This window comes from Barbus barbus (genome assembly GCF_936440315.1).
Source record: "Barbus barbus genome assembly, chromosome: 32".
NCBI lineage: Eukaryota > Metazoa > Chordata > Actinopteri > Cypriniformes > Cyprinidae > Barbus > Barbus barbus.
In genome coordinates, this window is record NC_136760.1 from 23,452,375 (window position 1) to 23,465,890 (window position 13,516).

A 13,516-nucleotide genomic window follows, 5' to 3' on the forward strand; every position below is an offset into this window, starting at 1 on the left:
AATAAAAAAATAGTTACACTCCTGCAATACTTCTGTGATTTTAATTATGAATTGAATGGTGAAAATTATTGAAGAGGCAAAAGCATTAGTCAATAACATCTTACGTCTCATTTTGATCTTGACTCATAAGACAACTATTGACTGAATTTACACTACCTTTTTTCTTTTTAAAGAAGATGCCAATTCTCAGCAAAGTTGCATTTATTTGGTCAAAAAAAAAAAGAGTAAAAAATTATGAAACAGTATTTTCATGAAACAATTGCAATTGCCAACAATTGCCTTTCATATTAAAATGGATTAGGCAAATTATTTCAACATTGAAAAATGACACAATCACATTTAAATTCTGCATTTAATCCAGCAAGGCACTTGGTAGTGTTAAACAGACCCAGAATGCACGCCTGAGCTGATTGGATGCCCGGGCAGGCTGATGTCATTAGTGCCACAGTAGCAGAGTCAGCTGAGCTGGCATTAGAGAACAACACTACTGCCAGACAACAATTGATTGAGCTCATTTGGGAAAGTCTCCTTTGCGTACGAGAGAAGCACACACACACTTATGTGTCAGGGGGCTGGGAAAGGAAAGGTCATTGTGTGAGCTAGGATGCTTTTAAATGACGATTCATCACTCTTTCTATTTGCATAGAAGAGCATCCATGGCCAAATTACCATTCGGCTTTGCTGACCTTGCCACTTTCAGATGTCTTCGCATGTCATAGGGGAGGACACCAGTGACACTGGAGACGTCCCATATAAACACAAGTCTGTACACGCACCTGAAAACTGGCTTTCAGTTGGGTTTCTTATGTATTATAATAGCAAGTCTTAGTCTTGATCAACGATACTGACCTTTGATTATCTCTTTGACCTCTAGATGTGTCTGATTGCATAACATTGTGTCCTAACCAAGCATAAGAAGAAGAGACATAACATTTTGTGTACAACAGAAAATAAAATGAAATAAATAAACAAATAAGATAATAAAATAAGTTAAAAAGATAAATAAATAAATTTTATAAATAAAAATTAAAATAAGATGTTAAAATAAGTTAAAGAAAATAAATAAATTCTGTAAAAATAAATAAATAAAAATAACTTTTTGTGTTCATGTATCACTTTAAGCAGAAGTCAGAGAATGTTGTACAATTATTATACAGCTATTTTGAGATTAAAACATGATTAAGTAAAAAACAAACAAAAACAATGATGCTGTTATGGTCTGGATATGCTGCATGCTATTTATTTATTTTCTTTTATTATTTAAAATTCATTTTTAGCAATTCTGTAATTTAGTAATTTAGTCAAATTATTGATTCACAGCACTCCAGAGTGAAATGACATGGAAAATTGTTATGGGAGGGTTTTTTCTTTTTGATATTGACTTATTTTAGTTTCCATTCATGTTCATGTTCATTTTTTTTTATGTTTTGATAGCTTGATTTTTCACAACTCTCTGTGTCTCAAAGCACTTGTTAATAATTTGTCACAGCTCTCTGTCTCAAAGCGTTTGTTATTAATTTGTTTGACAACAAGTAGATTACAGTTTGCATACAGGGATAATTTGTCTAAAATGAAAATTCTGCCATGATTTACTCTTATGTCATTCCAAATCGGTATGACTTTCTTATGTGGAATACGAAAGAAGATATTTTGAAGAATGCTGGGGTCCAAACAGTATTGGATCCCTTTGACTTTCATGGATAGAGAAACAAATTCCTTCTTTTATGTTCCAAAGAAGAAAGAAAGCCATGGAATGGTATTTTATTTTTGAGTGAATCCCTTTAACCTGAATATGCATGTGCATAGTGATTATTAGAAAGAGCTCAACTGTAACTGGATTTTGTTGATAATAATGTAAACATGAGAAGAGATGGAGTAGATGGGAAGCCTCAGAACAGCACAGCGACCAGCACACCATCTGTACCTTGTCCTGTCCCTCGCTCTAATCAACCAGTTTTATCTTTTCAATTAAAACTCCATTCACCACAGCTCCAGAGTTTACTTTATATTCTGAGGATAGTTAATTAAAAAGTCTGAATTGGATGACCCGAGCACTCTTGATGGCAGATACAATTGTCTTTAAAAGTGAATTCTTGCTTTTCGACACTGAATAATTATTCCTATGAATCTTTGCCTCACAAAATAAAGACGGAACAATTTATGTGTCATCACATTTCTGTTGTTCTAATCACAAGAACTATTATAAGAATTATAACCTAATAAAACTAATATTTTATCATATTGGTTACTTCCATTGCCAGGGGAAGATTTTCTTTGATGAGATGGGGAAATATAGCTTCAAATAAAAACAAGTGCCAGCTCAAGGCTATACTTAAAGTGATAGTTCACCTAAAAAAGAAAATTCTTTTATAATTTATTCATCCTCATATCATTCCAAACTTACAGTATATAACTTTGTCCATGTAATGAAAATCAGCTGATTTTCTTCAAACTTTATTCTCAACAGGAATCTATTGGTGTGATTTGGCTTTGTCTGGGTTATTTTCTAATTTATATTTATCTTAGTATTAGCAGCATACAGTGCATAGAAACAATAAAAACATAGAATAGATAGATTAAAAAAAAAAAGTGAATCCATGTTTCTGTCAATTTAAAGTTCATGGGTTTCCAGTATCCTCTGATTATAATGGAAGCGATCTGGTTCTGCATGGCATGTTAGAAAACATTAATCCCTGCTAGATATGTTTTTACGCATACATGAAAACACTCTGACCTGTACTCCAGCGAGAACCGCGTGATCTCTGTGTCGTTGTGGATCCATTTAAACTCCAAAGGCCAGCTCCCCTCAGCCATACAGGTCAGAACCAACCGGTTCCTCTCCAGGTGCAGCTGACTCGGTACAGGCTCTGTTTTAAAGTATGGAGGAACGTCATCTGCAGGAACACACAAAGAAAGAGAGATGTAAGAAAGTGGGAATTGCTTCTGAGGGAAAACACTGTTTGACCTGCAGCAGGTACACATGACCAGCTAATGCTCACAGACACTTCACCTCAGCCTGCTGCTGGTATTTGCACATAGAATTTTAAACACGGCCTGTTGTCTTGTGTGAAGTTCAATAAAGGAAAAGCACTCCAGACTGAATATGAATATGTATTAACTTAAAAACATGTATTGCTAGAAAGTAGAATAATACACAATACATGGATGAATAACAAATATATTTTGTATATTCAAAATAAACATTACAAATTTTAAACAAAACATTTTAAATATTTATTTATTTATTTAATACATTTCAAGTGAAACATTTTGGGGTGGTGCTTTCTTCAGATTTTAGCAGAACCACCCATATTAATTCTGTGTAAGCTCATTTTGCAACACACACCCCAGTCACATAAAGTGGGTCCATGCACTCAATCACATCTAAGAGTATTCGTTCCTCTAATGGAAAGATACTGGAAGCAGATGGAGCTGATATCCCATTCCTATAGGAGCAGGAATATCAGGAGAGCTACTCCAACAGATAGCCTGGTTACTTTCGACACACAGAGCCAGCGACTACAATTTCAATTCTGATCCTAATCATCGGTGTAAATATAGAACAAATTAATTGAACGGTTGGATAATACAATTATAAGATGGAATGATAATCAAGCATTAAAATTAAACTGTCAGAATGATCTATTAGGCAGACGGTTTGTGGTATCTCTCTGGTTTCACTAAACCAAGTTTTAGCTCCTTCATTGAGAACAAAAGCAGTAGAGAAGTGAATACAGATTTTGCATATTTCCATGTTCTTCACTGTTGAGTAAATATGTATGAATGGATACACATGTATCCAGATGTATGGATGGATGGATGTATGGATGGATGGATGGACGGACGGACGGACGGACGGACGGACAGACAGACAGACAGAACGACCGACCGACCGACTGACTGATGCTACCACATTAAGTACATTAATACGTTACATGACAACATTTTTACTGTGTAAACATGCAGATATCATAAAATTCCATCACATTCTAATTATTATCTGCTCTTAAAAAAACGGAATCACATACATTATTTATCACAGGGCTCCTGATATTTTCTCTGTTTTGTAATGTATGCCAACATGTCAACACACATTTCAAGTGTGACTAAACGACACTGTACAATTAACCAGCGCATGCGGAACAAATTTCTTCACTAAGTGTGAACAGTGTAGCATTGCAACTTTTTACTCAATTTGGAAGTAACTTATACTTGAACTAAATATTACGGCTGGGTAAAAAATATAGATTATCAAACTAATCACTATTTTTATCATAATTTGTGCATTGCTAGAATTCCATTAGCGATACTGTAACTTGTGTGTTTCCCTCAATGCTGAATCTAAGTTACAAGTCATCAGCAAAATTAAATCATATTTACCTCAGTTTGCTGTCCGAACTAAATATAGCTACTGTCTTAAACAATGAATGTTTCGTCAAATAATGCCAAACACTTCTTTCTCTTGAGCTGTTCCCGTGGCAAAAAAAAGAAGTTTGTTAGCACGATGTCTAGTCCGATTCACAAACAAATTACTATTATCAACTGATTATTTTTAGTGTATGAAAAACATACAATTGATTCACTGAATCATGAACAAATGACTCTTTTGAACCAGAATCATTCAAAACGACTCACCCAAGAGTTAAAGCAAGATAAAAGACTTCTCTTTTTTTTTGAGCCAGAATCATTCAAAATGACTCTAGAATTAAAAAGAATTAAATTAAAAACTTTATTATTACAGGCATTACATTATTACTGTACAGTTATTACAGTTACAGTAAAATGTATATATATATATATAAATTAATTTTACTGTAACTGTAATAACTATAATAAAGTTAAAATAATAAATAATAATAACGTTTTTTAATGATTAAATTACTTTAATGATCAAATTAATTGAAATCTGATCAGGAGATGTATTTTGATGCCCAGCCCAACTAAATTTTATATTATATTGAAAATATGACAAGTCTTCATGTATAGCTATAATGTCGTTATGAAGGGAAAAGTGCCCTTTTAACTGTGAAGTTTAAACATTTACTGAAACAGTTTCAAAAACCATCATAAACTTCTTGTCTTCCTAAGTGCAATGTGAAACGGGCCATAATAGACCCAAGCACACACAGATTAGCCAAAAAAAAAAAAAAAAGCGTGCATGCATACTTCGAAAATCCATTGCAAATATTCTGCCATCTGTGCATTTTGAGACAGGCCTACTATTTCACACGTAGGCCTACTATGATTCAGGACGCATTAATCCTAATCTTGCGTACTATTTACGATGGATAGCATGCAAATTAGGATTCAACCACTATAAAGTCTTAAATACAAGAGGGTTGACGATGCAGAAGCCAGTTAGAGGAATAAATGGGCTAGACGACGAGGAGGGGTATTAATGTAATGCATGGTTTGGGATATTCACAAAGTTTTATGAAAATGAGGTAAAAGGATTCGCGCATGAGAGATTTGATTAGACGGGTGAGGCTAATTGTTCCCAAGCGTTTCGAACTCCACTTTTATCTCAGATAGAGAGATAAAGATGCAGACACCGAGAAAGAGAGAGAGACCGAGAACGAGTGATACAGTTAAAACAGGCAGAAGATATTGATCATCGATGAGTATCAGGGCTCGCGTTTCTCCCTCTCATTAGAGAACAAATGATCTGGTCTACTAAAAGCCTTAATGATCCGTCAATGGAGCTAACAAACACCCCGATGGGCCTCCGAGGGGCCTAGTAGAGCGGAGATAAAACAGTAAGATCACAGAGTCTCTATTACTGATGCAGTAAATGGCAGAAAAGAGGGGATAATACCCTTCTGTAACCTTACAAGAGCGGACCAGTAACAAGTGCTCTGGGACCAAATTTTGTAAATTGTACAGGGGCTTATGAGACACATATCTTAATTGACAGATATGAAAGAGACAGAGGGTGGAAAGAGGCCTTTAAAAAAAGTAGTCAGATTACCACTGCAAGTGTTCAGAGAAATCTTAATGGGCACTGGCGTTAGATGTAGACTGTGAACAGCTGTAAATTCTAGAGATTGTTTTAAAAAAGCCTGTCGGAGGGGAAGACACACTGCAATTATGGTCTCTTTACTTCTCCTGTGCTTGTTATCGTGAGTGTGCAGAAGAACGAAAGGGGTCAGACGGGGGTTTCCCGGGGGGCTGCGGTAGTTGTTTTGGCGACAGGTTGTCGAGGAGCCAAAAGGGGTCTGGTGGCTGGTGTCACAAAAGGCCTGGCACAAGCGCTACACGGAGAATTACACTTCTTAACTCATTAGCGAGTATCTCATGCACGCATATGCGCGTACGCGTTGCCCAGGGGTTAACATCCATAATTAAACACAAGCTATGTGCTTTCTATTAAAAGTACGGGCACCTTTGCTCCTCTCTCTCACCTTCTCTCATAATGAAGGATTATGTGTCAGACTCATTGAAGAGAACTGAGGTGTGATGTGCTTACAAACACACAGCCACAAAACAAATGTGCAAATTCTTATGCAATAAAGCAGGTACTGTACATTTACTGTATTTAGCTATTCATGAGACTAAGGATGATTCTTGGTCCAAACCCAAGTTCAGTACAATGGCAGCTTACTACTGTAGCAAGGTAACAGTACAAATATTTTCTCCATTTTGAGATAAATATCATCAGCTGATAACCATGTATCCTACTGTTTTATTTGTTATAGCCATGTACAACTTATATTTTATTTTTCTAAATACATATTGAATTAATAAAATGTATTGTAAAATGTAAAAGATTATTTAAAATGTAAAAATACAGAAATGAATCAAATAAATGGTAAAGCAATTTTGTGTGCTTCTCATTTGCTGTTAAATGTATTATTTACACTACCATTCAAACATTTTGGGCGAGTAAGATTTTTTATTTATTTATTTATTTTTAAAGAAATTAACACTTTCATCATACACAATTACATTTATCAAAAGTGTACATAAAAATATTTGCAATGTTCAGTGTTGGGAAGGTTACTTTGGAAATGTAATAGGTTACAGATTACAAGTTACCCTATTTAAAATGTAACAAGTAGTGTAACTTTTCAATTACTTTATTAATGTAACTGATTACTTTTTGATTACTTTTCTAAATTCCTAATGTTTTCAACTGTTAATCACTTTCAAACATGCAAAGCAGACAGGTTAACCTTACAGTAGTACTCAACACTGATTACTGTCAGACTTTCGAAATCCTACATCACTTGAATTAAGATTATAATATTTGAATTTTAAAGGAGACATTGGATGCCAAATATCTTCATTTGCATATAAATGTGTCTTGGCAGTGTGTGGACACAACCACCCTACAATGATAAACATTTTAAAATGATAAAAAGCCCTTTTTTTAATCCCCCAAAAACCTAAACAGTCTCAATTATCAAGCCATTTTGATTTTGGAGTGAATAACCAGCGCCTTTAATATCATGACTGAGGTGAGACCCTTGAACAAGAATCGAATCCCCAACTGCTCCTCGGGCGCTGCAGCAATATGGCTGCCCACTGCTCTGGGTGTGTTCACAGTGTGTGTGCACTTGAATGGGTTAAATGCAGAGTAGTCTCGCGTAGCCAGACCTTCAGACTGACGGCTGAAGGTATGAAATAGATGTCCGCTTTCATTGGCCAAGGCCAGCCCATGAGGCTGTTTGTCCGACATGTCAAACAACCAAAGCTTGTTTCGTTTAGCGTCACGTTTAGGGATGTGGAAATGTCTCCACAATAACAAACCGGTGTGTGAAACTCTCGGATGTATTTTAAAGAGTCTATGCCACAAACTTTAAATATTTCACATACTTTTGAAAATCCAGCGTTTAGTTGACCCTGATAAGTGTTTGTCGTAACATTTGTAAATACGGCGGCTTTCTTCTTTCATGAGGGGGTTTGGCGCCACGGCATCTATGTTTCCCGCGACAATAAATGCGACATTCGCATCTCTCAGAAATCCGGTTTAATTCAACCAGTCAGATGATGACTTCGACTTTTCTTGAAGTGTTTCCAGAAAAGTGTGCCATATGCATCAGACGTTTAGCCAACGGTCTGTGGGCGTGACGTCTGAGGCTGAGACTAAATGCAGAGCACAAATTACGAGTATGGCTCACCATACTTGGCCACACGTCACTTCACTTCCACGAAATTTGTTTATGTCTGGCTGCGTAAATCATTTTGCTCCAGACTGTTTTCTGAATGAGGAACAATTCAAGGCAGGTTTTGTTAAAAAGCTAAAACTCAAGGATGGAGCAGTACCCATTGTTCATGATCCAGCTGCACCTCCAGAAGAAGTAAGCCTCACACTTTATATTTTTTATGATTATTTGCGAATCGCCTTTGCTCTTCCACAGAAGAGAGGTGCGGGGTGAGCAGTGCTCATTAGCATGTAAAGAGATATGCAGTGAAACAAGTTGCTGTGAACAGAGCTGTTTTTGACAAGGTAAAAATGGTGTTGTTTTTCACGACCACTGAGACCATTTCGAGAAGACCGTAAATAATCATACCAACTTGTGGAAAATGGCCATCTGATGTCCCCTTTGAAACACAGCCACCACAAAATCAGACTTATTTTAAAATCATTCTGAGGTTAAATACAGATTTAAAATCATAAGATATAGTTTAATAGCTATGATACTGTTTTTGAAATCAAATATTTGCATAGCTATGACGGAAAACACTGGAGTCTAACATTGCCTTAGAAAAAAAAAAAACGGTTAATCTTAAAAAAAGTAAAGCTTTTTCATAAACCCATATAGGAAATATAAGAGTTATCAGACAAGCATGTTAAAGTATAAACTTCTGAAACATTGGTGTTTCATATTTTAGAGCAATCACTGCAGAAATCAATTAAATCTGTATGTGGGAGTGTGTGTGAAAAAAATCAGATGTACCCCCTTTGTAATCGTTAATATTTTCATAAGTAACTGTAATTTAATTACACATTTTTTTTTCTTAGTAACTGTAACTAATTACAATTACTTTTATTTCATAATTAAATTCCGTAATTCCGTTGTAATGTAACTAGTTACTCCCCAACACTGACAATGTTACATAAGATTTCTGTTTCAAATAAATGCTGTTCTTTTGAACTTTTGATCCATCACAGAATAGAATATTTCAAAGAATAGAACATTTCCACAAAAATATTAAGCTGTATATAATATTAAGCTCAACAGTTCTTGCGCATCAGATCAGCATATATGATTTCTAAAGGATCATGTGACACTGAAGACTGGAATAATGGCTGCTGAAAATTTAGCTTTGCCATCAGAAGAAGAAAAAAAACATAAAATTTTATATATATTAAAATAGAAAACTGATATTTATAATTGTAATAATATTTCACAATATTACACTTTTTACTGCATTTGTTTTTTTTTATCAAATACTGTATGTGCAGCCATGGTGGGCATAAGAGATTTCTGTCAAAAACCACTTTCACACCCATCAAACAAACTTGGGCATGCTCCAAAAGCTCTCAGAGCCCCATAACTCTATTCTAAACAAAAACAAACAAAAACAAATTAAATACAGCATTCATATGTAAATACCTTGCTCCCAGCCTCTCTCTGGAATATAATTTTAATTCCAACACGGCCTATATAAGGGTGCATACGAAAAACCAGCCCCATGATTTCCACAGCATTCTACCGCAGACGGATCCAGAGAAGGAGAAGAGAATTTCCCTCAGTGCCTTCCCTGCTGTTACGGAAGAGGTTCCTATACCGCCTCCCTCGCACCACCAGAGGGAGCCATCGCCCGAATATTAGCCATCTCATGAACTCCAATTCCCATCATGCCTCATACCTGGGACTGATTGCACTCCACACCTGCACCTCATTAACACACACACATATAAACCATTCACACACAGCACCGCACTGCGAAGTCTTGATTTGCCCTGGCTGTCATTTCTGAGTGTTATAACCCGTGTTTGTTTTATACCTCTCGACCCTTGGACTGTTTAACGTTACTGATTGTTCTCTGCCTGCCCTGACTTGGAATTGTTTACTGGACCCTTGAATATCGCTGCCTGCCTCGACCTTTTGCCTGCTTCTCGACTCCGTCTCTGCCTTGCCTCGATTGTTCAGTTTGCTGGTGTTTGACCCTGCCTGTTTGACCATTCTAAATAAAGCTGCAAATGAATCCAACCCAGTCTGGTCCTTCACAACACCTGCTGCCTATCTTCTATTCACATATATATGTATATTTCATACAGTCTGTGGAGCCTGACAGGTGGATGAAGTCAGTTGAACATGCAAACAAATACTGCACACATAAAGCATGAATCTAGTGGGTAAAATACTATATAAGATTAAACGCACTAAACTGAACAATGCCATTGCAATACCATTTTTACAGACTCCATCTCTGAGCCAGTTCCTCACACATCTTTAACCGCCATGTCATCTGGGCAGTCATTGCTGAACCGCTGTTTCTCTTTATTTAGCCTGTGTGCATGTGGTGCCATGACAGTCTCTAACCTCTTCCCAGAGAGACACTCAGTACAAGGCCAACATTCACGCACACACACCTAGAGAAAAAATGTATAGCTCAGGGGTTGCTCTTTCATTGGACAGACAACTTAAATGGAGCCCTCCATTATTTAAGCATCTCAGTGTTTCTGCCAAAATTCTGTAGGAGAAATAAAACTGAAACAACCAGTAAACAGTATACAGCTACAAAATTAATGTGGACGTTTGTTATTGGAATTCATACTGCAAATTTTGTGTGTGTGTGTGTGTGTGTGTGTGTATATGTATATATTAAAATGCATTTTAAAGTAATACAAATTACTTGCTGACAAATGGCCAAAATGTGACAGTGGCAAAGTTTAAAAATGTAAAATTACAAGTAAGTAGAGTTTGGGGTAAAAACTAATTAAGTCTTTTAATATGTCATAAACTGATTCTTGTGGTAAATATGCCTGACAAGATTGTTACACTGAATGATATTTTAGTGGCTGTTTTCTGCAAATCATTGTAAAAGGTTTATGATATTATTATTATTATTTTATTTTTGTGCACAGAGAAAAAACTATTTAAACAGGACACTTCCTAATGTATTGAAAAACAACAGCAACAACAATTCAAAGCTGTATTACACTTATTGTTACACAACATTTTTGGTATTTTATTTCTCTAATTTTGTTTTAATGCTTCAATATTTTTTGTGTGCAATTTATATGGTGTGCATATATATAAACAGAGTCTGCACCCATTCAGCTGCTCGCTCTTTAAAGTATTACATCCAAAAGTATGAAGTACATGTCTAATGAGAGAGGATTTTCTAGGAAATGCAGATGAGTAAGCGACTGTTAACACAGAATGGTTTCTTGCATTAATACAGTTTTACATTTCTTAAAAAACAGGTTCTATTACAACAGCGAGACACGGCAGCTGCCATCTTGCATGCACACAGACAAATAATTAAAAAATCACAGAAAGAATGCACCTTAGACAGAATTTATAACTAAACAATGTCTGCGCTGTAATTGAGCTGATGTATGACACCAAGATCTAAAAATGACAACACCTGCACTGTACTTGAAATTGTGCAGCATAAACAGACACAGTCTCACTCTTTCTAACTCTGTAAAATCTGTACTTCATCCAGGTGTTTGGAGAACGTCTGTAAGGATTCAGTCAAAACAACTGAACCTTGTAATAGATTGTCATGAAAAAATCTGGGATCGAACTAGTTAACGTCTTGAAAATAAATTACAGTCCAGATGGCTTGATTTAACTTTTCCAGACGCTCACACGTTTGCTCTCTGTCTAGAAAAAGGCAGACTTCACAAAGGCTGATAACACAGTGACTCTATCTGTCTGTCTGTCTTCGTCAGTGTGTGTGGGCGAACTGCTTTAATTTCCCCACTGTAGCTGGAATAAAATCTCTCCAGTGGACTGGCTGCACTAAGCAAATTATGGCATTATGATTATGGAAAGCAAATCTAATCCCACACTACAGCAGACTGTATGGTGGTGGCATCTTCAGGAGAGTGTCGGCAGGGACAGAAGCGGTTCCATCGCATATGGAACAAGAAATATGTCTCTATAAAGCCTGCAGAAACATATTACTGTAATGAAGAATACACTTGCTATTGGCTTGTAACACAAACACACATGAAATAGTCAGAAAACACAGTTGCCACTTCACAGTCAACTGTTTCAGTGATGTAGGTGCAATTAAATTGCATTATTGCAACTCAGCAGGTGAGATTCTGAGGTGTTTCACTTTGTTTTCTTAATTTAGGTTTGCATTTGTCTTATATTCAAAGGCAAGCTATTTGAATCAATATCTTAAACTGTATTTCAGCAGTTGTGTTTAGGTGACTGAACAAGAGTGTGAGTGTTCATATCTCAGTGAAATCTTTAATCTGAGGAATTTCTCAATTTGCTACTATTAGACAAAGAGCTGAATCCATCACTCGTATAATTGTCCTAATTGCGGCAGCCGCGAAGAGAGGCAATGTGAAAGGAGGATCATGGGAACTCTGGGAGCACAGTGGAGATGAATGCAGGATGCTATTATCCAAGCCCTCTTGGAGTTCTCCTATTTTAATTTAAGAGCAGATGAAAATGATTAGAGATTATAAAGACGAGAGTACTTCTAATGGACTTATTATTATTCTACTAGTATATCTACTAATTCTACTATTCTACCTATTCGGACAGGACAAACAATGGTCAGTTTCTATTCCTTTCATTCCAATTCGCTATAATGAAACCGATTTTATACTGCTATATGTTGGTGAGGCTCTGCATGTCTTTACACACACATAATTTAATAATAATTTAGCACCTCTCTTCTGCTAAAGCCAAACAGACATAGGTGCATAATTGAAAATGCATAGACTTTAGCAATGCCCTGATCTGGACTAGTGTGTCTTTAAGAGCGCATTAAGTCCGTGCCCTCAAAAGCTGAAGGTCATGGCTATTTTTCACTTTGTCACTGCCATAGGTTAAGAGTCTACTTCACACCATGCATAGACAACCACCTTTCCACCCACGTTGTTTCATCTTTACGGACAAAGAATGTTTCTAGCCTTATATAGCAAAAGTGCCAGCACATTTGTCAGCTAAAGCTAGAGGATTGTTTGTCCTTGGATCACTGGTTTGACTTCTGATTAAACAGAGGTTTCACATGAGGATCAATGTAGCGAATGTACTCTTTCTTCATCCGTTGCCTTGCTACGTACAATAGAAGCTTATTTCTTATAGAAACGCTTATTTGTTATAGAAGCTTATTGCTTATTTCACAGGATAAAAAATAAATAAATAAAAGGTAATTGTGACATTTTATTTCACAATTCAGATTTTTAAAGCTGACTTTTCTCAGAAATCAGAAAAAAGGGGGAAAAAAGTATGAATTGCAAGTTTTCCTCTCACAATTTTGGCTTTTTTTTACTACAGAATTATGAGTTTATATTGTGCAATTAATAGCTCGCAAATGCGAGATACAAACTCATAATCCTGAGAGAAAAAAAAAAATCAGAAATGCAAGG

At 36.1% G+C, this 13,516-nt stretch overlaps 1 protein-coding gene across 1 annotated transcript in view; it reads right to left on the reverse strand.

The window, feature by feature from the left end:
* The window catches only part of LOC306852614 (protein sidekick-2-like), a 307,487-nt gene that overhangs the window by 83,506 nt on the left and 210,465 nt on the right, over window positions 1-13,516 (reverse strand). Inside the window, exon 2 of the mRNA XM_079389591.1 lies at window positions 2,735-2,894. Coding sequence (XP_079245717.1) covers window positions 2,735-2,894 — 160 coding nt within the window. The remainder of the gene's footprint in view (window positions 1-2,734; window positions 2,895-13,516) is intronic.